The following is a 24,049-nucleotide window of genomic DNA, read 5'->3' as shown; positions in this document are numbered from 1 at the left end:
CACTCATAGAACCACATGCGCACCTATCACACACCTACAAATAAATTACTAAAAGCATTCGCATGTGTATAAATCGTGAGCATCAGGCCTTAAACCCTAGTGGGTGTAGTCATACCCTCACGCTTCCACCATCGCACTAAGAGATGATTCTCAAATATGTCAGCATTATCAAATGTATCTATGCCATGTTATTTGTAAATAACTAAATATCCTATGATGAATCATGCTACGTTGTTGAATATTGCAATTCCAACTTGGGAAGATATTCAGCGGCATCCACTGTTTTGGTGTAATCGTGGAAGGCGCCCTATAAAACATTTCAAGTTTTGAAAAACATCTTTCAAAAAACCACATAAATATTATACAACCATATGAAACTTCAAGATTAAACTCGATATTTCATCTGTAAGTTATAAAATAGACAAACAACAAAGGAAAAGATAAAAAATCAGGATAAATAATTTTTATCTATGTCATCACTATTTTCTATTCTCACTGCTTGTCAAATTTTATATCTTTAGAAACCATAATTGAGTTTGACCTTTAAATTTTATATGGTTGTATAATATCATCTCTTTGTATATGTTTTTTCCTTTAAGAATTTTTCGAAACTTCTACTCCTGTTTTGTGGAACAGCTTCCATGATTCCACCGAATTGATGGGTTAATGTACCTCTTCCTTTATTTAAAGAAAAGGGAGGAGATACACAATGTTACATGCCATCAGCTATTTACATCTGGCATAACCAGGATCGAATGTGACAGAAAGGCTCCAACACCAGATCACGGGCTCTTTTTAACAACCAATAATGCACCGGATTTCATCCTCTGAAACGTTACATTTTAGTGCATCCCAGGTTAACAAACAATTGATCATTTAAATTTACAGGATCTTCTGTTTTTGGTATTCACAAGAGGTAGGAATATAATTTGGAATGCGTATAATATGTGCATCCAGTATGCATAACTAATATGACATGTGCTGAAAGAATCCAACGATAGATTGAGTTACATTATCTAAACTAGACGGCTTTAGACCACTTGGTCTATCTATATACAGCATCCAATCATAAATTGTGACAACACCAAAAAAATACAAGTAGATCCGGCAAGACATGTTAACAAATTGTGCCGGTTGGATCATCAGCGAAAAAGTTGGGTTCTGCTGGCTTCTGTAACAACCTTGCAGGCACTCTTTCCTTCAAACGAGCCTTTCGGGTGGCATTTCTCCGTAAGATCCGCATCATGTTGCCAGCAAAACGTGAAGCATAAAGCGCTGCACCAAGACTAAGCGAACTAGAGCCGTCACTCACAATTGCCGCTTGCAACCTCTTCTCCTTCTCATAGAAAGTATCCTCCAGCTTCTTTCTGCAGTATCTGCGCCAAGCTGCCTGTATAAAGCAAGCAGCCTAGGTTCTAAATTGTTGTGAGTAAAATCTGAAGGTATGCTGGAGCTGTTTGCTGTGGAGCCGCCTGAATTGGGTGGCCACAAACTTCAACTCATCAGCCCTCAAAGCAAAAGTTTCAACTTCTGACAACGTCTTTACTGTCCTGGTTGAGCCAGGAAGGTTCGAAGCTGAAGTGGGATCAAGAGCCCATGTGAGGAGCTCTTCACCACAGAAGTCTCCACCATTGAGAACATTGGAGTTGAAGAAGCCGGTTTGTCCGCCATTGGTTGTCATACTCTCGAGAGTTCCTCTCATGATGAAGAGCATTTCATTCACTGGATCACCTTCGTGAATGATACAGCTGCCTTCTGTGTACAGCATGGGCTTTAGACGATCACACATGGCATCCAAGAGCTGTTCATCCATGTTTTCAAACATTGGAACCTTCAAACAGCGGGAAAAGGTTAAAGATGGTAACGCTAATAATTAACATATTAGGGATAGCATGTATTGATCAAAGCAACAAACTAAGAGAAAGATGTTGATATATATATATATATTTTGAAAGGAAAACAGTAGGGGAGTCCCCTACTGCAAATTAAAATAAACCAAGAGAGGAACTGTACAAAAGGCTTAAGCAACAGAAAAGAGAAGCAAAAGACTAAGAAAAACTATACAAGCACCCTCAACTAAGAGAGTAACAAAGGAGAAAACTAAGAGAGAGAATTGAGCCAGCTCAGATAGTTTTGTCTCTTGTCCTCATTTAATCTATGTGATTGGAGCCTGGATTCATCTAAGAAGCCATGCTTCCAAGAAGCAAGACCAGGGTGTCTGTTTTCAAAGATAAGCCCATTCCTCTGTTTCCATATTTGCCAAGCCGCAGTGGTAAAGACTTCCATGAAGAATGGAGACTGGGAGCTGTGTTTGGCATCCTCCATCATGTTGAAAAAAGGCTGATCATGGTTCCATTGTATGTTGAGCATTTGCTAGCATCTCCTAAATTGACATCCAAAGAAGAGATGGAAAGCAGTTTTCTCATGATGCTCAACGCACATTACACAGCTGAAGTTATTATTTATCACCTTGGATTTCTTTCTTTTAAGGATGTTCCTTGTGTTTAGTCTATCCATTAGGAGAAGACGAGAACACCTTGAGCTTGTTAGCAGCTTTAGACTTCCATATCCAAAGGAAGGGTTGAGGAGGCTGTAAGTTCTTGAATGGAATGTTGTAAAACTTTTTTGACAAATAGGTCTCAGTTCCCCAAATGTAGCTCCACTTATCTTGTTCATCCTCTTGTAATGTGATTTCCTGGATCAGATTTTGCAGTGTAAGAAATTCCTCATAAGCTTGCTCAGTTAATGGAATGTGGAACTGGTCTTGGATCTCATTATTTTTTAGAAAATCTGCAACTGAGATATTCTTGTTTTTAGCAAATGAGAAAAGCTGGGCAGAGTTTCTCGCAAAATATTATTGTTCCAAACATCACTCCAAAAGAGAACTGTAGTACCATTTCCAACCTTACAATTTGCAATTCCTCTGAACATTTCACAAAGCTTTAAAATGTCTTTCCACCAGAATGATCCCTTTGCTGTGGTTGCATGTGGTATTTCTCCATTAGCATAATATGTAGTCCAAATTAGTTTAACCCAAGGTAAGTCCTTGTTGTAGAACTTATCCAAATATTTGAGGAGAGCACTGTTTTGACTTCTCAGGTTTATGACTCCCAATCCACCTTTTGCCTTTGGTCTGCTCACCTTTTTCCAGGCTACCAGAGGTTTACCTTTTGCATTTACATCATTTTCTCTCCAGAGACGGTGCTTTCTAGCTCTTTCAATATATTCTATTACTGCAACTGGGACTTGCAATGTGCACATTGTGTAAATGGGTAAAGAGGATATAACTGATATGAACTCAGTATAAAAAGTATAGATCAACTTTCAAGTCATTTAAAGACCTCAATTAGAAATTTATATGCTACATGATGTCTTTCAGAAGTTATTAACTGTCATTCAACTTCCTAGGGTCAAGTAAATAAAAGCCCATGTTGGAAATTTTCTAAAATGCATCATATAGTAATTCAGACACATTTTGAAGGGAACTGTCAATGATAGCATGCACCTTTACAGAACAAGTTGATTTTCCTATTGCTCGATTTGCTCCAGAAGAGTTAGGGACAATAAAGTGTGGCCAGTTCCTTTTTTTTTTTTTTAAAGTGTGGCTAGCTTTGCAGAAATTCAACAAAAAGAAAACATCTTAGGGGAAATAAGCTAGCAAAGGAGCTAATCTCCAGGAAATGCTTTCAGTCAAATATCCATTACCCAATAACATTATTTAATTGGGCCTTTCACTTCTCTTCCCTTCAGCAATCAGCACATAAATTTAATCAAGACCCGTCATAGTTTAACAGTGATGTTAGAGCAGAAGATAATCAAATGATAGGAAGGTACTGTCTCCACATGAGGCATGAGTGGTGTGTACAACCACCTCATCACATGCACAGTTCAAAGCACCCATTAAGGGCATCTACCATTCTGGATTACTGACGCAAATATACTTCCACCTGAAGACATCAAACTTCAGGCACTACCAGAGTAGCACTAAAGCCCAGAAGAGAACCTGCCTGGTCCAGAATAGAACCACAGCTGACATTCGCTAACACCATGCAGATTTGCAGATTCAGCATATAAAATAAGTAAAGAAACCAGGAACTTCCATTTGTGTAACTTAAAAAACCCACTATTTGAATTGCACAGGCAACAGGTTGCTGGTTGATAAAATTCAATAACTTATGGTCCTTGGGAAATAACACTAGGCATATCCACATCATCAGTACATGGCAATAAGTCAAAATATCCAGCTTGTATGGATCGCAGTAGATAAATTTTATCTCAGGGGCTAAGTACTTGAGAGTGTCAAGTACATCCATCTACATACAGCATCAGATGGGACAAGGAGAAAAAAAGATGATATAAAAAGTATACCTTCATGAGAAGTGACAGACAAAGATGCCGCTTTATCTCCCTTCTAAGATCCTTGGGAAGGTTTGCAAGAAGGCCCTCTTCATCAACCCCTCTTGTTTCTTGCCACCTATATTGTTCATGACGCAGTATTCGTTCCTTGAGATTCTCAGGAAGTAGCCTATGTGCCATCCATTGCTCTGTATCACGCCTTTTCACTCTCATTTCTTCTATGCGCACAGAGGCTGACTGTAAATAAATCTGCAATTCTCCAACCGAAAAAAGAAAATTAGGAAAATAGGATCCACACACACAACTTTAGTTGGCTAGTTAGTAACTATGTAATTAAATATTAAACTAACTGTTCCTGCTTCAAACATAAATAATGGGGCTGTTGTCTTTAAATATGACATGGTGGTATGGTACATTGCAGTATCCATTTGGTAAATCAGAGTCGACGACAAAGGAAGAGAAATGGGCTGGTTATGGCTTGTTAATTGTGGATTATTCCGAAAATAACACTTAAAATATTTTCAAATTATTCTAAATAAAGGTCTAAAAGTTTCTGTTAGCCCATTTTATTTCAAAACAACCAAGTCGCTACCAGTATCAGTTCTGATAAGAGGGACACATGATTGTGGTGTCCAATATAAGGCCCGTAAATTCTTGCAGACTTGCTACAGGGCTTGGGCGGTTGTTAGGCCTATATCTTGGACTTGAATATCAAAGGTTAAGGTTACTAGGAGTGGCATCACAGCTAATACAGACCTACAGGATAAGGATTTAGATGTCTGAGGCTAATGCTAATATTGAAGGAGTAAAAAGACAGGCTTATCTTTTGAAATAGAGATGGCTTTATGATGCTTTCTGTTTACAGGTTTTTTATCAGTGTTGGTCCTTTTCCAGGAAAGTATTTTACTGTGGAATCACTTGAGCATTTAACTTCATAGAATTATGTAAACAAAATCTATATGTATATATGCCTATTTGGTGTTAGCATGGTGTGAATTTCCAAATGAACAAGTCCAGTCCATAGGCAGTTTCATTTCACATTTGTCCAAACAATTTGACTAATGAAGTGAATATATATCAATATTGTGCAGTGAGCTTTAGCACAATAAAATAAAAATGCGGATGCACAATTTTGCATGTCAAAAAACATACTTCACATATGTTGACCTTACTAATAGTTATCACTTAATCCAACAACATACTTCACATATGTTGACCTTACTAATAGTTATCACTTAATCCAACAACATACACAACAATTAAATGCCATGAATGCTAAAATACTGTGTCTGTACCTGTACATTACCAATAAGGAGTGCAAATAAAACCAAACCCGATGTCGAGACAAAAACAGCAAACAGATTCTCTGATGTATTAGTGCTTGTTTTCATGTTCTGACCAAGAGAGCTGCAATAGATAAGCCAATACATAAATGCAAGCTCTAAGCCATCACATATTGATGGAAAAAAATGGAAGTTATTTTTTCAAGCAAACCTTAGATTTTGCAGCCCCCACCAAAAGCAATAGAATAGTTTTTCAAAGAAACTCGTTGATTGTGAAACATTATTGAGAGCTGGTTGAAAAATTCCAAAGTTCGGGTCTGGATTGGCAGTACCATTTGTTGGGCAAGCAATTTGTAAGAAAGTATTATTTCCAAATATATTACTCCCACAATATAAAGATGTAGGATCACAGCCATCATGGTTACTACATGCTTGCCTCCAACAGGTGTCCTCTCGTTGGATGGAAAGAATGTACCAAAGAGCTCCAAAGCCCTGCAAGCAGTTACAGCATCAGTTCGTAATATCTTCACCATGGACAATGAAATCGTGCAAATCAATTGCATCTTATTGGAGGTTAGTCATCTCATAACAAAATGATGACAAACAGGTTGATCTATATATTATGAGGTTCTCTAGTATTTGTATTGCTTAGTGAACCAGTACTTGCTTGTATAAGATGTTGTTGATCAATATAATCAGCATTCCAAAATCACGACAAGAAACTTCACATTCATAATATGAAAAGGCGATTGATGTATGCCAGACATCTTTAATCTGTATTCTATTAATTAAGGCATCTTTAATTGTAGAAAATTTCAGAAGGTTTCACATTATTTTCCAATTCATTACCTGGTAGGCAAATTCTGCTTCAGAATGCCACCAGAATATGCAAACATTATAAAATGTGTCTCTCCGTGACAAGATCTTTCATCGTTTGTCGTATAAATAGGTTTTATGGTTGTCTCAGACAATATGATTCACTTGAACAGTAACAGAGCACTGTAGCATGTGAGGCTCATCTTTATCTTTTAGTTAGTTATTTGGAAAGATTAGATAGCCATGGCCATGCCTAATGTGGCTGCAGCATCACCCACTCTATTCTGGCAAGTCCACTGCTCATCTCGGAGGATCAAGCGCAGGCATCGTCAATGGGACCGGGGCGGCAGCGGCGAGCTCTTTCATCAAGATGGGACCTCCTTTGACTTCAGCCATGGCCTCCACCCCAGCTCAAGGATGAGCTGTGTCGAAGGAGGGGTGGAGTTGTCACGCGCAGGTCATGGGCGGGTTACTGTTCACGTGGACAGCACCCGAGCCTTGGAGCATGTGAGGCTCATCTTTATCTTTTAGTTAGTTATTTGGAAAGATTAGATAGCATTTAGAGATAAGATTAGGTCAGGTTTATTAAGGGTTATTTTGAAGGTAAGATTAGATTTGTTATCAATTAGAGATAGGATTTGATTTGGTTTATTAGAGCCGTGACCTGCCTATGTAAAGGGGCAGCTGGCACATCCTTTGAGGCAAGCAAAAGAAGGATTAATCTAAGTTTCCCCAATCTATAGTGTAATCCCTCCCAAGCATACCTCATTGCGTGACGACTTACGACCAAGAAAGAAACAAGACAAATATACCAACGGACCCAAATCAGCAAGAATTTAGAATTATAAGTGGTTGCTTAACTAATTTTAGTGGGTGAAAGGGTAATAATAAAAAAATGCTTTCTTCTTACTAAAGTGAGTAAAGAGGACTTACATGACTAGCGAGCATATAAATTAAAAGGTTAAAAGCAGCACCAGCCCATGCTGTCTCTGTAATTATACCAGCCGATCTCGTGATTTGAAGGTAAAGCGGTATTATTCGGATCAGTCGAGGCACATATTGACATATAATTATAATCAGTAACGTATTTTTTGCCTTCATAACTTCGGAACCCTGGAGATTGGGTAGCACCACCAATACAAACACCTGACAATGAAACTAACACAGGTAATTACAACTTTATGGCACAAGATATCATCAAAAATGAAAATGGATGGCAGTGGAAATGTAAATACTCCATCTGATTTTAAATATAAGTCGTTTAGGACACCAACACGGTTTCTAATATGACACTTGACTAACATTTCTATTAAAATATATTACTTTCAATAGAAAGAATTATATTATGAATTATTTTTCATGACGAATCTAGTAACATCAATCCTATGTGACCAATCTATGTAATTCTTTATACATTGATGATCAAAGCTGAAAAGCTTTGATTAGCAAGAATCCTAAAACGACTTATCTTTGGAATCGGAGGGTGTAATTAACAAGATGAAATATTCAATATCGGGTTTTGCTTCAGTACCATGAAAAGTCCAGGAGAATCAAAGCCAATTGTCATTAGTATTTACTTCAAAATTTCCCCTACCAACTAATGACCATTTCTACTTTAAGATCTGTACAGTTTTAACTCAATGCAAACTCAAGCATGAGAAATTGTACTACCAAGCTTCAGATTCCAGCCAAAATTCAGCTTATAATAGCTGTTTCCAACTTTTTTTTCTCGAACACTATGTTTCCAACTTTTGAACAGGCTTATCCTGACGTAATAGTGACTCACAAGATGTATGCCATTAAATCATCTGTGCATCACTATACTGAGCACCTGGTGCATCAGTAAGGCCTCAACTATCAATTTTGCATTTTGTCCTACTAATGGTCTACATCTGTCTGTCTTCTGGGTCATTTGGTTCACTCAAGTTTATTTAAGTATCCTAAAATTGCTAACTACATTTTGTTGTTGCCTTTCTACATGAAGAACCTAGTACAGAAGTGCATGCATATTCTGACAGGGTTAACTAGTAGATGGAATATCAAGTACCTGAGGGAGGGGTAGAACAGCTAAGAAATCAACCACAAAATACATTGATAGATACCGCTTTGTTATTGCAAATGTGTCCTCAACCAAGACACCCTGACCAAACACTCTAGAAGAAGGGGCAATAAAGCCTGTCCTGAACTGAAATATTATATGGAGCAAATAGAAGATATCTGTGAAAAAACGCAGAATACTTGCTGTGATTTCCAACTTCTTATCCAAATACAGGCAATTATTGTCGCCATCAATTACTGGGATATATAAGAACAATGGGTCCACAGAAACTGCAATGAGACATGATACCACAAATATCTTGTTCCATCTCTGTAGAAATGGGCCTTGAGGATCAAGAATTCTTGTTTTGGATTTCCTTTCCTCTGAAGCTGATTTGTTTAGAGTTTCAGGATGTGAAGGGTTCCCTAGGAATGAAAAGGCTCCTGCAGTTCTGTCCCTTAGCAAGCCAAAGACATTATGCCCTCTTTCTGAAACTACCCTGTCTGACCCAACAGATTGCTCTGATTTCCAGTCCTGAAACCTGGGCACAAACAAAAACAACATAAAAAATAGTACTCAGAATATATGAACTTTCTGTAAACCATAGAATGAAACGGATAGGCGGCCAATACCATACAGTTCCAATGAAGTAAGGTTTTCTTTTAAAGAAGGGAAGCTTTTCTTTCTAAATAATACACCAATATATTCTTGGCACATGCTGAACTTGTGGAACTGCAACGCAACTCTAAACATCTCTGACTCATGTTAACTATGTAATGTACAACGAGAGGATAGAACAAGAGTCTGACCTCACATATCTATCCTCACGGGCCGCCATTGCTTACTTCTAAGTTCTAATGCCAGAGGAGAATAGGGCCAGCAACGCGGCAACAGCTGATCAAATCTTCAATTGAAGCATTGAAGTACCAACCTCCCTGAAAATCACTGACCATAATTGCGTAAGAGCCCTCGGAAGGCACAGAGTGAAAATCCATCATCTCGCTGTATAGATTCTCAGTAATTGTTAGTAAGTAAAATGGATAAGAATCTTCAGGCCTAGGCATGAAGGAGACAATGGTCAGCAGATAACCAAGACGATGAGTAAACTAGGCTCATTCAATGCAGCAACTGGTGTATTCAACGGGTTATATGAATAGTAAGTAGTAATAGTTCGGTTACAATTGAGACAAAGGTGACATTGCAGTTCCCTCCGCTTGGATAACTGTAAGAGTGTAGAGAGGAGAAGAGATGCAACACACAGAATTGCACTGATCTGTAGTTGTATACATATACACGAGTGAGAGGCACGTTGCTGAGGCTACCTAACTAGCTAACTGACGAATTAACAAGCTATTCAACAGGAACGTGCCGTACGACTAGGCCTCAGCCTGTTACATGATAACGTTCGCTGACACCCCCCGGCAGTCTGGACGTCGTCGCCAGAGAGGACATTCAGACTGGAACGAAAGCTAATGAATGTTGAGGTCGGCAGCCCTTTAGTCATCACGTCTGCGAATTGTTGATCTGTAGGAACATGCAACACACGGATTTGCCCAAGAGCCACTTTTTCCCGCACGAAGTGGATGTCCAATTCGATGTGCTTAGTTCGTTGATGATGCACAGGGTTGGCAGATATGTAGACAGCAGAGATATTATCGCAATAAACAACAGTGGCCTTACTAATGTCGTGATGTAGCTCGCCGAGAAGTTGTTGAACCCAGCAACATTCGGCGACCGCGTTCGCCATAGTCCTGTACTCGCCCTCTGCGCTAGACCTTGAGACGGTGGCCTGCCGCTTGGATGACCACGGCACCAGGGAATCACCGATGTAGATGCAATAACCGGACGTAGAACGTCTTGTGTTTGGGCACCTGGCCCAGTCCGCATCGGAGAAGGCACATATGTCTGCCATGGACTAAGCATGGAACTGAAGACTGTAAGTCATAGTACTGTGAATATAACGGAGGATCCGTTTGATCAGCGAGAGATGACATTCCCGGGGATCATGCATGTGCAAGCATGCTTGCTGCACTGCATACGAGATATCCGGGCGCGTCATCGTTAGATATTGATGAGCGTCGGCTAAGCTTCGATACTCAGAGGCATCTGTGACCGGTGCACCTTGATCAGCAGCAAGTTTGGGCTTGGTATCGATAGGTGTTGCAGCAAGTTTGCAGTTGCTCATGCAAGCCTTGTCCAAGATTTCATCAGCATACCGTTCTTGAGAGAGGAAGAAGCCCAAGGGCGAGCATGTGACTTAGATGCCGAGGAAGTAATGGATAGGTCCGAGATCTTTCATCGAAAACTCGATGTGCAACTTGGTGATGATGTCACGGAGAAGAGTTGTTGATGAAGCCGTGAGAATAATATCATTCACGTAAAGGAGATACGTCGTCCCGTTGCCATGGCGAAAGACGAATAGAGACGCAACTGATCGCGTCGTTGTGAACCTAAGTGAACACGCGAAGTTGGCGAAGCGGGTGAACCACAAGCGCGGCGCTTGCTTGAGCCTATACAGCGACTTCGAAAGACGGCAGACGTGATCAGGTTTGGTGGTCTCGACGAAACCGGCAGGTTGAAGGCAGAACACCGTCTCGTCAAGAACGCCGTTCAAGAACGCATTCTTGACGTCTAATTGGTGAACCGGCCATCGTTGCGATGCAGTGAGAGCAAGCACAATGCGAACTGTTGCCGGCTTGACGACCAAACTAAATGTCTGATCGAAATCCACACCTGGCCTTTGATTGAATCCACGCACCACCCACCTAGCCTTGTAGCGCTCGAGGGATCCGTCAGCTCAAGTTTTGTGACGAAACACCCATTTCCCAGTGACCACGTGAGCATTACGCGGTCGCAGCACAAGTTGCCACGTCTGGTTGGCAACGAGAGCATCAAATTCTTCGTGCATTGCCACCTTCCAATTTGGATCACGTAAGGCTAAACGAATAGAGGACAACAGAGGAGAGATTTCCGTGGAGCTGGCAATGTGTGCGTATTTGGGATTTGGTTTGTAGATGCCTGCGGCGGCCGCGTGTAAGCATATGGTGCAAGGGTGTGACGAGTGGCGGCACGGGTGGGGATGGCATGGTCTGCGGGCTGGTGGTGTGCGTGGAGCTCAACATTGGCGACTCGTGTGGCGCAGGCAGTGGTGAGGATTGAGCAGGCACAGGAGCAGTGGGCATAGGCGTCAATGCAGAGGCTGGCGTGCTCGATGATGGCATTGGTTCATGGTGCGCAGTAGGCGCGGGGCATGAGTGTGATGTCGTCGCAAATCGTAGTCGTCGACATCGCGTGTTGTGCTGAGACACCACCGTGCTACATGGCGAAGGGGAAGCAGCTCTCGTCGACGTACACATGCCTAGAGATGATGACGCGCCTGGTGGCGAGGTCGTAGCATCAGTATTCTTTGTGATCTGGTGAATAGCCGAGCAAGACGCATGGAGTCGATCGTGCAACAAGCTTGTGTGGCGTTGTAGATGCCGTGTTAGGAAAACAGTAGCAGTCGAAGACGCGCAGATGGTTGTACTCAAGGGGCTTGCCATGTAGAAGTTTGTAGGGCGTCGTGCGCTTGGTCGGCTTGCAGGGCCGCTGGTTCAGAAGGTAGGTTGAGATAGAGAGCACTTCAACCCAGAACCTATACGGCAACGAGGCTTGAAGAAGTTTTCGTATGGAGTCGTTCACCGTTCGTAATATCCGTTCGGCCTTCCCATTTTGCTGTGAAGTATAAGAGCAAGACAAACAAAAAACAATGCCTTGTGCAGAGTAAAACGAATGGAGAACACCGTTGTCGGATTGAATATAGTGTATAGAAATAGAGAATTGGGTGCAAGCAAAGGCATGAAACGACATGATGATGGAAGAAGCTTCAGATTTATGTCTCATAGGAAATGTCCACACATGATGAGTGTAATCATCTAAGATAGCCAAATAAAACTGAAAGCCTGAGATGCTTTGTACAGGTGAAATCCAAACATCACAGTGCAATATTTCAAAAGGAAAACTAGTGTGCGAAACTGAATCAGTAAAGGGAGTCGAGTGTGTTTTCCCATCCGACAAGCATGATATGTATTTGGCTTAGATTTATTACAATCAAAACTGAAAGAGCGAAGAATTTGACTAAAGGACTACTTGTCCGGGTGGCCTAAGCGGCGATGCCATGTTTCTGAAGAAACAATAAGCAACGCTCGGGCCAATGAAGAAGCAACCATCAGAGGTACAACTCTCTAGTGCTGTTACATCGGAGCATCTCCACCTTGGTGCTTAGGTCCTTGATAGAAAAGCTAGATGGGTCAAACTCGACAAATACAGAGTTATCACGGGTTAATTGTCGCACACTAAGCATATTATTTACTAGATTAGGAGCAACAAGAACATGAGATAGATGAAGAGGGCGAGAAGAAGTAGGAATGACATAGATTAGGAGCAACAAGGACATGAGATAGATGAAGAGGACGAGAAGAAGTAAGAATGACAGAGGCGCCTACATGAGTAATGGGTACAGAAGAACCATCACCAACGATGATATGCGAAGTGGAAGGAAAAGAAGACAGAACGGAGAGATTACCATTGATGGATATCATGTGTGATGAAGCACTCATGTCAAGGTACCAATCCTGGTCACTGGTGGTGGAGGGTTGCATTGCCATGTTGTTCAACGCCTAGATCAGTGAGGTCTGATCCCATGTTGGTGTTGCCAGAGATGTTTGTTGGTGCTGAGCTTGAGGCAGAGGTGCAACATGGTACGCTTGTGGTGGAGGAGCTCTAGGGCGCACGCCAAGTAGGCCTAGCTCCGGGAACAGAGCAGGAGCCCGAGCCATGGGCCAGGCCATGGCCTAGAACAAGCCAGCCCACGAATTGACATTGGGTGGCCATGCACCAAAGGGAGCCGCAGATGAAGCCGACAGTGGCACCAAGCGGCTGGAGTTGGAGTTGTTGCCACCAGAGCCCTTCTTCTTGGTCTTAATCTTGCCACCATTTTTGGAGGCAGTAGATGGTGGTGGTGTCTGAGCAGAGAGGCTGAAGTACGCCAGCGATGGCAACCCAAGCGTGGCGCCACCACTTGGCGCATGTGCCATGTGTGCAGCGAACTGCTCAAGGCGTGCCATCTGGGCCAACCGGTGTTAATCGAGAAGGAGAGCAGATCGTACCTTGAGGAAGGAGGGGAGGGGCGGATGCATGGTGAGTGTGGGGATGACAAAGTGGAGGCGAGGTTGAGGCCACGTAGGATGTTGAGCACCAGGTCTAGATCGGACACGCGGGCACCAAGATCACAAAGATTATCGGCCAAGGTCTTCATCCTCGTGCAGTATGCCATGACCGTTATGTCCCCTTGGTACATGTTGCGGAATTCCGCGGAGACGTATACGGATCGTGCCTCCTTGTTGTTGTGAAAGAGCGACTTGACGGCGTGCCACAACGAGTAGGCCGTGTCGCGATTGGTGGAGATGATTTGCAAAACCTCACTAGACATGGTGGTGTAGATCCAGGAGACAATGACAAAATCATTCTGCACCCAATCGGAATCGCCCCACTGGGTGGAGCCGTTGATGTAGTCGGAGAGGCCGAGCTTGCCGAAGACCGCGTGGAAAAAGCGTCGCCACTGACCATAGTTTCACTCTTGAAGGTGAAGAACCATTGGTACGTGGGATTTGATGTTAATCAACTGGATCTGCGAGGCAGGAGCAGGCTCAGTAGCGACTTAGGAGCTGAGCGGCGGTAGAGAGCTAAAGGCATCCGATGAGGAGGACGAATTGCTCATGGCGCAGGGAGGAGAGGATCGTAGGGAAGCTGATACCATGTAAGAGTGTAGAGAGAAGAGATGCAACACACAGAATTGCTTTGATCTGTAGCTGCATACATATACACGTGTGAGAGGCACGTTGCTAATGCTAACTGACTAGCTAACTGACCAACTAACTAGGTATTCAACAGAACGTGAGGTACGACTAGGCCTCAGGCTGTTACATGATAACGTTCGCTGACAATAACGGCACACCTGGAAGAACTAAGACTTTGCGGTTCCTAGGAAGAAAACAAGCAAGCAAGAAAGAAAGAAAGATTTCTACCGGAAAGCAATAACACCACCAGAACCCGGCGTTCCCGGAGCAACTCGAATCAACTGGCAACTTCACCTCCTGGACCACCCGCTAAATCGCGTTGGAAAAAAAGGGATCGAAATTCCCGATCCGTTCGCCGGGGGCAAGCGTAGCCCAGCCAACGCACCCACTCAGCATACCAAATCGAGCGTTCCAAGGGGGCAGCGACTCCCACTCGCCGCACCGTGAGAGAGACCCCAAGTAGCAAGGGAGCAGCAGCCCCAGAAGCGGAACGGCGCGCGAGGGCAGCAACGCCACGAGATTAAGACCACACCGTGAAGGAGCAGCCGGAGATCGATCGAAATGGACCCGAACTGAGCCGCACTGAGCCGAGAGCAGAAATGTGGATCGGGGCGGATCGAAGCGGAGCGGGAGGAGCAGGCGCGGTGAGCTTACCTGAGCGGGTGGGGCGGGGGGACTTCGATGGGCGGCGTCGCGGACCGAAGAGGTGTAGTTCGTGGGAGGAGGCGGCGGCGGCGAGGACGAACCGACGGGGAAGCCAAGCAGAGGAGGTCGTTACCGGTTTCCCCGGACCGGGTCGGAGGGACGGCTCGATCGTGGGACGCGGTCGTCGTGTGGGTGTGGAGTCCAGCTCGACCAGACCGAGTAGCAGTAGCCATGCAGGCCGTCGCCCCTATGGTCGCTGTACCGGCCGTTGTGTCACCACATGCGGGCAGATGGAGATCGGCCGAAAGCTTCCGTTGACGTGTCGTGCCCCCTGCTTTTCACGTGAAGATCGGCCTGGATCCCTTGCGTGTGACAAAGAAGCTTTGCAGCATGTTGAAGGTATTCTATGATGCAACTAAAGAAGTGTCAAGTTCCAAATATTCTACTTCTAGCTGCTATTTTCATTAGATTTGAGAGGTGAAGAGAATATTGGACAGAGAGTCCTCTAATGCAGACCAAGTCATTGCATCTATGGTTCACGAGATGAAGGAGAAATTCAAGAAATATTAGGATCTATCGTTCTTGAAGATTTGCATTCCTGTTATTTTAGATCCTAGATTTAAGTTTGGCTTTCTTGACTTCTGTTTGAAAAAAGGCTTTGAAAATAGAGCATCCTTATACCTTTCTGAAGTGCAGAAAACATTTGTAAAACTCTTTGCTGAGTATTCGTCGGACTCAATCTACAAGAATGCACAAACAGTAAATGATGATGAACTAAATGTAGATGAAAGCAACCCATGGGCAGATTGGGGGCAGCATCAAAGTGTGCAGCAAACGAGAAGAATAAGTGAGCTTGACGAGTACTTGGAAGAAGAAACAGTCTCCATAGGAGTTCCTTTCGATATCCTAGAGTTTTGGAAGATGAACTCCACCAAGTATCAAATGCATGTATGGCACGTGACTTGTTAGCAGTCCCTGCCTCAACGGTAGCATCTGAATCAGCATTTTCCACTGGAGAGAGGGTTATAAATGACTACAGAAGCAGATTGACTAGTGACACAATAGAGGCTCTTATCTGTCTGCAAGATTGGATACGAGCAAAAGGTATTTATCCTTCCCCACACTACCCACACCAAAAGTTACATCTTCTGTTATTGTGTTTAACTGCGTATTGAATTCATTTCAATTGTTTTAGACTCTACACGGGATAACATAGCTGGTAATTGGACTGGAAATGATGGCGATGATGAAATTTAACTGCAAACTTCAGGTATCTCCTTTTAAATCTTTTGTTTCTGTTCTTCATGCTAGCAGCTGTAGATTTCAGAAACTGCTTAGTTTTATTTCATAGCAGCATAGGTTGCTTCAGTTTGAGAAAAGCATAGATTTCATAAACTGCTCAGTTTCTGTTCTTCATGCTAGCAGCTGTATAAGTTTATTGCATAGCAGCATAGGTTGCTACAGCTTGAGAAAAGGGCTTCAAGAGGTGCTCACTGAGGGTTACAATAATAAGTGAGTATCTGCATTGATGCTGTTAAAGAGAGTAAGTATCTGCATAGATGCAGTTAAAGAGAGTGAGTATCTGCATAGATGCCACTACTTCCTGTGTAGATTCTACTTCCTGTGTAGATTCTAGTATTCATGCAGCTATGTTCATCTGTCAAGTGATTCCTGCACTAATAGTCTTTTGGTCATTTCTTTTGTATGCATTCAAACTATCACAGCTCATAAGATTATCTATTCTGTACAGGCAAGAGAAAAACATTCAGCAACTTAATGAGCTTATCCAGAGCCTTCAGCTGCAGCTGTTGCATTGTGGTGGCACTAACAATACTGCTCACTAATAGTCTTTCGCATCTTGTACAGGGTTGTAGTATGTTGGTTTAGGATACTTTCCTGATTAAGATTCAAATATCTGTGTGCCAGTCTTTCTTGTGATTGTTGATTTTGCTACCTTCTAAATATGTGTGCTCCAATATGTATATGGTGGGTCATTTCTTGTGATGTTAGTTTCATGCTCTGTGTTTTTATAGCCGCTTGACTTTGTTCAAGTTCTACACTCAAAATTTTCCCCAGTAATTTTTGTTCTTTGTATGGTTTGAAAAAAAAAATTGTTTTTTTTAACGCCGCTGTATTCATGCACTGAGTCTCTTTGTTAACTTGTCGTTCATATATTAAACAGTGAAGACGAGGCTACGTTTCAAATTTAACAATCAGCAACACATAATAGCACAAAACGATCAGCATCTTATCTACGACGATAAAGCACATCGTAGGATGTACGCGGGCACGGACACCGCAAAAGCCCCACCTAAAGTTAGCGGTGCTTTGCGGGCTGCCGCAAAATCCCACAAAAAGCACGCGGCTAGTGCGGACGGGATGCAGACACCCGCAGCCCGCCCCACTTGCAACCGCATGCGTGTCGCGTGCCCAGAAGAAGACACACCCCTGCTGCTCCGTATGGCTGGGGGCCCTGCCGTCCCTGTGGCCATGCCTCAATGCAAAAGCCCCGTGCATCCACCAGCAGGCCATCTCCACGTGATGTTGTGATGATCCACATGCATGTATGCAACATGCAACAAGTCATGCCTATCCACGTGCATGCAGCACACAACTAAAAAAGAAGAAGAAGGGCGTATGCAGAAATTTCGCAAATTAGACCATGTGGTTTTGGAAATTACGCAAATCTTAGAATTTTGCGTTTAAACCCATAAACTTTACAAAAAAATCCCAAAAATATTTTTCTGGCATGAAAGTATCACTAGAATTTGTTTTTTCATATTTTTTAGCCATTATGCAGTATTTATTGTTACTATTTAAATTGCCTATTATGTGTTTAAATTCAGTAAAATTCACATAATAACATAGAAAATATCGAAAATTGCAGCAATTCAATTTAGCAACATGATGCAACTTTACTAGTAGTAATGTTTGCGTTATTAAAAAAATGTAGATGGCTGGCATCACGAACAAGGAGTTCGCTGAACTAAGTGCTGATGGCCGCAACTATCTCACTTGGGCATCGGATGTTCGGATCGTACTTGGAGCAAAGAGGCTCCGCGCTGCAATTGGTCTGGGAACAAGCAGTGCAACAGTTCCCACGGAGGATGAGAATGATCAAGCACTTCATTTCCTCCGTCATCATCTCTCTCCCACTCTGAAGGATGAGTACATGGCAGTGACCAACGCTAAGGCACTATGGGACGCACTGAAGGAGCGTTTTGAGCGCCTTAAGCACACCATCAAGCCTCTAGCAGAGCAAGAATGGGTCCGGCTCCGTTTCTGTAACTTTAAGCATGTCAGAGAGTACAACTCCGCGTTGCACCGTATATGCACACTACTGTGTCTCTATGGGAAAGAGATCACAGAAGAGGAGAAAATTGAGAAGACTCTCTCCACTTTCCACTCTAATGCGGCAGAATCCGCACGCAATCATCGTCAATCAAATTACAAGAAGTATTCAGAATTGATTGATGTGTTGCAACTCAATGAAGTTCATGACGAAGTCATAAACAAGAACTTCTTATCCCAGCCGCAAGGAAGGAGTAGTGGACTAGAAGTCAATCAACTCTCTTTCAAAACGAGCAAGATCCGCAATAAGAAGCGGGAGAAGAGAGGAAAGAAAGTGGTGACAGGCAAAGTCAAACCTAGTGATAATAACGGCAAGACAAAGAAAGAAGTCAAGCCTTATGGTGAGCAAAATCAGACATGCTTTAAGTGTGGTGTTTGGGACCATTGGTCCCGCATTTGCAAAGCACCTAAGCATGTTGTGGAAGCATACCGGAAGAAGAAGAAAGATCAACCAGAAGCACACCTCACCATAGCAGTGGGGATGGAAGTGGACAAAGCACCAGTTTCTGAAGAAAAAGCATATCTCATGGAAGTTGATAACACTTCAGAACTGGTAGTGGAAGACCTCCCAATGGATAATGCAGAGGCCTCCACTTTGCCCTCTTCCACTGCTATAGTAGATGCCGAAATGAATGAAGCGGAAAACAAAGCCATTGAAGATGAAGTGGCCAGATGTTTCGCAGACTCTATCTAGAATTAGAGTAATTAGCCATTTATTTAGTTAGTTGCTGAATTTAGGAGGATTGAATAAATGTAAGCTCTAGAAGAGCGGAACTTAGCTGCAAATAATTTTTCGATAATATATATATATATAAAGTATTTAGTCTTTGTGCTGCTTTCTTGCATGTGAATGATTGAATGCTTTATTTATAGAATATGTGTGGCGTCCGTATGGAGGAAGTGTGTATTGTGGATAGTGGAACCACAAATACAATCTTAAGAGAAAAGAAATATTTCCATTCTCAGAAATAGCTCTGGAAAAGTGATGACTATCACTGGTAGTGATAAATGCATAGTTGGATCTGGAAGAGCCACAGTCACACTACCTATGGGAACAACTTTGCACATTGAAGAAGCATTGCTGTACCCTGAATCTACAAGGAATCTCTTAAGTTTTAAAGACATTCGCGCTAACGGTTTTCATGTAGAAACTGGTGAAGAAAATGATAGGGAGTACCTATACATCACTAAGCGTGATAGTGAAGAAAGAATATTAGAAAAACTTCCCTCCATGAGCAGTGACTTGTACTACACCCGTATTAGGGCACCTGAAGTGTTCACTACCTTAAAGACTGTATTCCGTAGTGCGGAATTATTCTCTCTATGGCATGATAGATTAGGTCACCCTGGTCTTAGAATGATGAGGAGTATAATTACTAACTCACAAGGTCATGGCATAAATGTAAAGAATTTTTCGAATCATGAAGATTTTGTATGCCCTGCATGTGCTACCGGGAAATTAATAGTGAGACCATCTGTCTTGAAAGTACAGGATGAAATCCCTGCATTCCTGGACATAATCCAGGGGGATATCTGTGGTCCTATTCAGTCGCTTTCTGGCCCGTTTCGGTACTTTATGATGTTAATAGACGCGTCCTCGAAGTGGTCGCATGTATGTTTATTATCTACCCGTAACCACGCCTTTGCAAAGTTGATCTCGCAGATCATACAAATCAAGAATAATTTTCCGGATCATCGAGTGAAGTCCATTAGAATGGACAACGTTGGAGAATTTACTTCGAAAGCATTCGATGATTATTGCACTGGCATGTGGATTAAAGTTGAACATTCTGTACCGCATGTCCACACCCAGAATGGACTAGCCGAAGCACTGATCAAGAGAATAAAGTTCATTGCTAGACCGTTGTTGCAGCACTGTAATTTGCCTGCTATATGTTGAGGACATGCAATCTTGCATGCAGCTGCCCTCATTAATTACAGACCCTCCTCCTACAACATCCATTCACCTATGCAACTAGTGCAAGGGATGATCCCAAAGATTTCCCATTTACGCAAATTTGGATGTATGGTTTATGTGTCGATACCGCCGCCACAGTGGACTGCTATGGGGCCTTTGCGGAAAGTTGGAATCTATGTCAGTTATGAGACTGCATCCATAATCCGATATTTAGAACCAGCAACTGGAAATCTGCATACGGCCCGCTTCGCTGACTGCATTTTTGATGAAAATAATTTTCCGTCATTAGGGGGAGGAAATAAACTCTTAGATGAGAAATACCGGGAAATTATATGGCAGGCTGAAGGAATTGCGGCACATGATCCTCGCACTAGTGAAGCAAATGATGAAGTACAGAAAATCATCAACTTACAGAAATTAGCAAACAATTTGCCTGATCATTTTTGTGATTTGAAGAGTGTGACTAAGTCGCATGTGCTTGCACGCAATGCACCGGAGAGGGTGGAAGTACCAAAAGAAGGTACCCCTCATCTTGTCCTAGGAGCTCCGAAAAATAATTAAAGGACAAGAAATCCGGTTACTCAAGTCCCAAATAGCCAGAGACGTCCGGCGAAAGTGGGAAATGAGAGCTTACCACAGCCGATCACAAAAGTGCCCCAAAGGAAAAAAGAAGAGGAGCCAGTTGAGACCTGGCGATGGTATGGAACCTCAGAAAGTAGGCATACCAGATTTGAATCTTCCCACGTAGGAAGAAACCAGCGAAAATGCGCGCGCTGAAATCGACGCTGGTAAACTAAAGGCCCTTGCCCCAAATCATGAAGAGCAAGATGAAGAAGCACCTGAAAGTGCAGCCCATGATGAAATAGCAATAAACTATGTGAATTCAGGGGAATCCTGGAATAGAGCAACCACGATAGTCGACACATACTTCGCAAATAAAATTACCACAGTCATAAATCATGACCCTGATCCTACATCGCTCGCTGAATGTAGAATGTGGTCAGATTGGGAAGACTGACAGAAGGCAATAACAGCTGAACTGTTGTCCTTGAACAAAAAAGAGGTCTTTGGGCCAGTATGCCGCACACCTCCCCACATCAAACCAGTGGGATACAAGTGGGTTTTTGTTCGTAAGAGGAATGAAAGGAATGAAATTGTGAGGTACAAAGCACGACTGGTGGCACAAGGTTTCACTCAACGACCAGGCGTTGATTATGAAGAAACTTATTCCCCGGTGATGGGCGGAATTACCTTTAGATATTTAATCTCGATGGCAATCAACCTAGAATTGAAAATGAAGTTGATGGATGTTGTGACCGCATATCTTTATGGGAGCCTAGATTCGGACATTTATATGAAGGTACCTGAAGGAATACCACTGCCGAATCAGGATAGAGGAAATAGACACCTTTATAGCGTACAATTGAAGAAGTCGTTGTATGGGTTGAAACAGTCAGGTAGAATGTGGTACAATCGTTTGAGTGAATTTCTTGAAAAGCGAGGCTACACAAATAGCACAGATTGTCCCTGTGTATTCATAAGAAGGTCCCAGAATGGATTTTGTATAATATCTGTATATGTAGATGATCTGAATATCATCGGTACAGAAGAAGATATTGAAGAAGCAAGTTCATACCTGAAGTCTGAATTCGAAATGAAAGATTTGGGTAAAACCAAATTCTGCTTGGGCCTACAGCTAGAGCATATGGAAGATGAGATCTTTGTACATCAGTCAAACTACACTCAGAAAGTGTTAGAGCGATTTGGTTTTGAAAAATCATTTCCTGCTAAAACCCCAAAGGTCGGAAGGTCATTACAAGCAGATCAAGATCCCTATAGACCTAGAGAAGAGGGGGAGGAAGTATTGGGACTGGAATTCCCATACTTAAGTGCAATAGGTGCACTAATGTATCTGGCTAATTGCACTAGGCCAGATATAGCATTTGCGGTAAACCTACTTGCACGGTACAGTGCAGAGCCCACTAAAAGACACTGGAAGGGCTTGGAGGATATTCTGCGCTACTTGCAAGGTAGCAAAGATCTAGGCTTGTTCTACAGAAAGAATCAGGATCTAAGTCTTGTTGGATACGCGGATGCTGGGTATCTGTCAGACCCGCATACAGCGAAATCACAGACTGGCTATGTTTTCTTATGTGGTGGAACTGCAATATCCTGGAAATCGTCGAAGCAAAGTCTTGTATCTACTTCGACAAACCACTCAAAAATAATAGCTCTATATGAAGCCGCACGAGAATGCGCATGGCTTAGAAGAGTGATCAATCACGTTCAGCAGTCATGTGGCTTGAACACTACTAACACCCCTACCATTATCTACGAAGATAATGCTGCATGTGTCGCACAAGTGCAAACGGGATATGTGAAAAGCAACTTAACGAAGCATATCAACCCCAAATTCTTTTATGCTCATGAATTGCATAAAATGAACGAAATAAAGGTAATGCATACCAAGTCATGTGAGAATCTTGCAAATCTATTCACTAAGTCTCTCCCTGCATCTAGTTTTGAAAGATGTGTTTGTGGCATTGGGATGATGAGGCTTAGAGAGTTACATAGTTCAGGGGGAGATATTTCACATAACACCGATAAGAAAAATTAAATCTTAGTCAAGAAGATTAAGTACCCAAGGTTAATCATGAAGATTACTTAAAGCATTTGGGTGAATTGTACTCTTTTTCCCTTATATGAGTTTTCCTGAAGTTTCTCATGGCAAGGTTTTTAATCAGGCAATTCGTGTGACCATGTCGCGAGCTATGTACTCTTTCTCCTAATTTTTCCCACTGGGTTTTTGGGGAGTTTTGATGAGACATATGCATTTCGCGAGAAGTGCCTAAGGGGGAGTGTTAGGAAACCTGGAATTTCACAACTGAATGTGGGCCCGTCTCGATCTCTTGAAAGATTCGATTCTATCTCTTAGGGGTTTTTGGCACTATATATACGGGGCAGCACCCTCATTGTAAAACACAGATGAATAAAGAATAGCCAGCTTTTCCCCTACGCTTGTGTCTCCTTTTACAATTATTCTCTTGAGAGATCGCTGGACTACATCCGGTAGCAGCGGTTTCCCAACAGAATCCAGCTCGACCAGACCGAGTAGCCAGTAGCTACAGACTGGTGACCTGTCCAGTGGGCTCACCACCAGAAGATTTATCCATATCATCTCTTCACGATAATAAAAATAACTCATATAATTATTATCTATAAAATTATCTATAAAATTATCTATAAAACTCACATGCATACTATATAAGCACTAATAATTATCTATACAATAGTTTAGACGATAGCAAGTTATCTACTAGATCGTCTGATAAATACTATATGTTACTTCTCTCTCCTCCACATCAGCCAAAATTTTATATGGCATCTCTTATAAACCGTTAAATACTAGATGTCATTTCTCTCTCCACCACATGAGCTAAAATCTCATGTAGCGTCTCTTATAGACAGTTAATACCACCCATTGTGCATGTTCTTAGAAGACGACGCATATACATGTACTATGCAGCACACCGCATTAGACATGATAAAAGTATGATAATATTCAACATATACATCTTGAATACTCTATTTATACATGAGATCTGAAATTAAACTTAATTCCAAGCTTCTAATTTTTGGTCATCTCGGCGGATATTTCAGTATCAACAACTAAATGATGACGATACGGCATATCATTTCAATACGTTGGGATTACATACAACCCGATATAATCGATGTTTCATTTTATATATTGGTCCAGTGTGTCTCATATATGGTTGGCTAGAAAAAAAATTGTACCTTTGTT

General features: G+C 42.3%; 1 protein-coding gene across 3 annotated transcripts; it reads right to left on the bottom strand.

Annotated features, from left to right (window-relative positions):
- Window positions 1-857: 857 nt before the first annotated feature.
- LOC133922334 (cyclic nucleotide-gated ion channel 1-like) lies at window positions 858-15,220 on the bottom strand. Of its 3 annotated transcripts, XM_062367623.1 has the most exons (8): window positions 14,985-15,220; window positions 8,503-9,034; window positions 7,389-7,613; window positions 5,851-6,131; window positions 5,652-5,763; window positions 4,369-4,605; window positions 2,470-2,695; window positions 1,848-2,383 (listed from the first exon to the last, which is right to left on the bottom strand). In XM_062367623.1, the coding sequence occupies exons 1-7, from the start codon at window positions 15,206-15,208 to the stop codon at window positions 2,510-2,512; spliced, it is 1,797 nt and encodes a 598-aa protein (XP_062223607.1). In that variant the 5' UTR covers window positions 15,209-15,220; the 3' UTR covers window positions 1,848-2,383; window positions 2,470-2,509. The 3 variants fall into 3 exon arrangements, with proteins under 3 accessions (XP_062223605.1, XP_062223607.1, XP_062223606.1); XM_062367621.1 differs by lacking the exons at window positions 1,848-2,383; window positions 2,470-2,695 and adding an exon at window positions 858-1,831 and having other exon boundaries at window positions 7,389-7,601; XM_062367622.1 differs by having other exon boundaries at window positions 1,848-2,695.
- Window positions 15,221-24,049: the final 8,829 nt, after the last annotated feature.

Source organism: Phragmites australis, chromosome 6 (assembly GCF_958298935.1).
Source record: "Phragmites australis chromosome 6, lpPhrAust1.1, whole genome shotgun sequence".
In the NCBI taxonomy this organism is placed as follows: domain Eukaryota; kingdom Viridiplantae; phylum Streptophyta; class Magnoliopsida; order Poales; family Poaceae; genus Phragmites; species Phragmites australis.
The sequence above is the reverse complement of the archived record's forward strand: the minus strand, read 5'-3'. Positions and strand labels throughout refer to the sequence as shown.

Excerpts from the sequence above, each read along its gene's own strand:
- LOC133922334 (XM_062367621.1), bottom strand. The coding sequence starts at position 15,208 with ATGGCTACTGCTACTCGGTCTGGTCGAGCTGGACTCCACACCCACACG. Across the intron at positions 7,602-8,502 it reads CTGTTCTACCCCTCCCTCAG|GTGTTTGTATTGGTGGTGCT; the intron begins GTACTTGATATT and ends TTTCATTGTCAG. Across the intron at positions 1,832-4,368 it reads GTCTGTCACTTCTCATGAAG|GTTCCAATGTTTGAAAACAT; the intron begins GTATACTTTTTA and ends CGCTGTTTGAAG.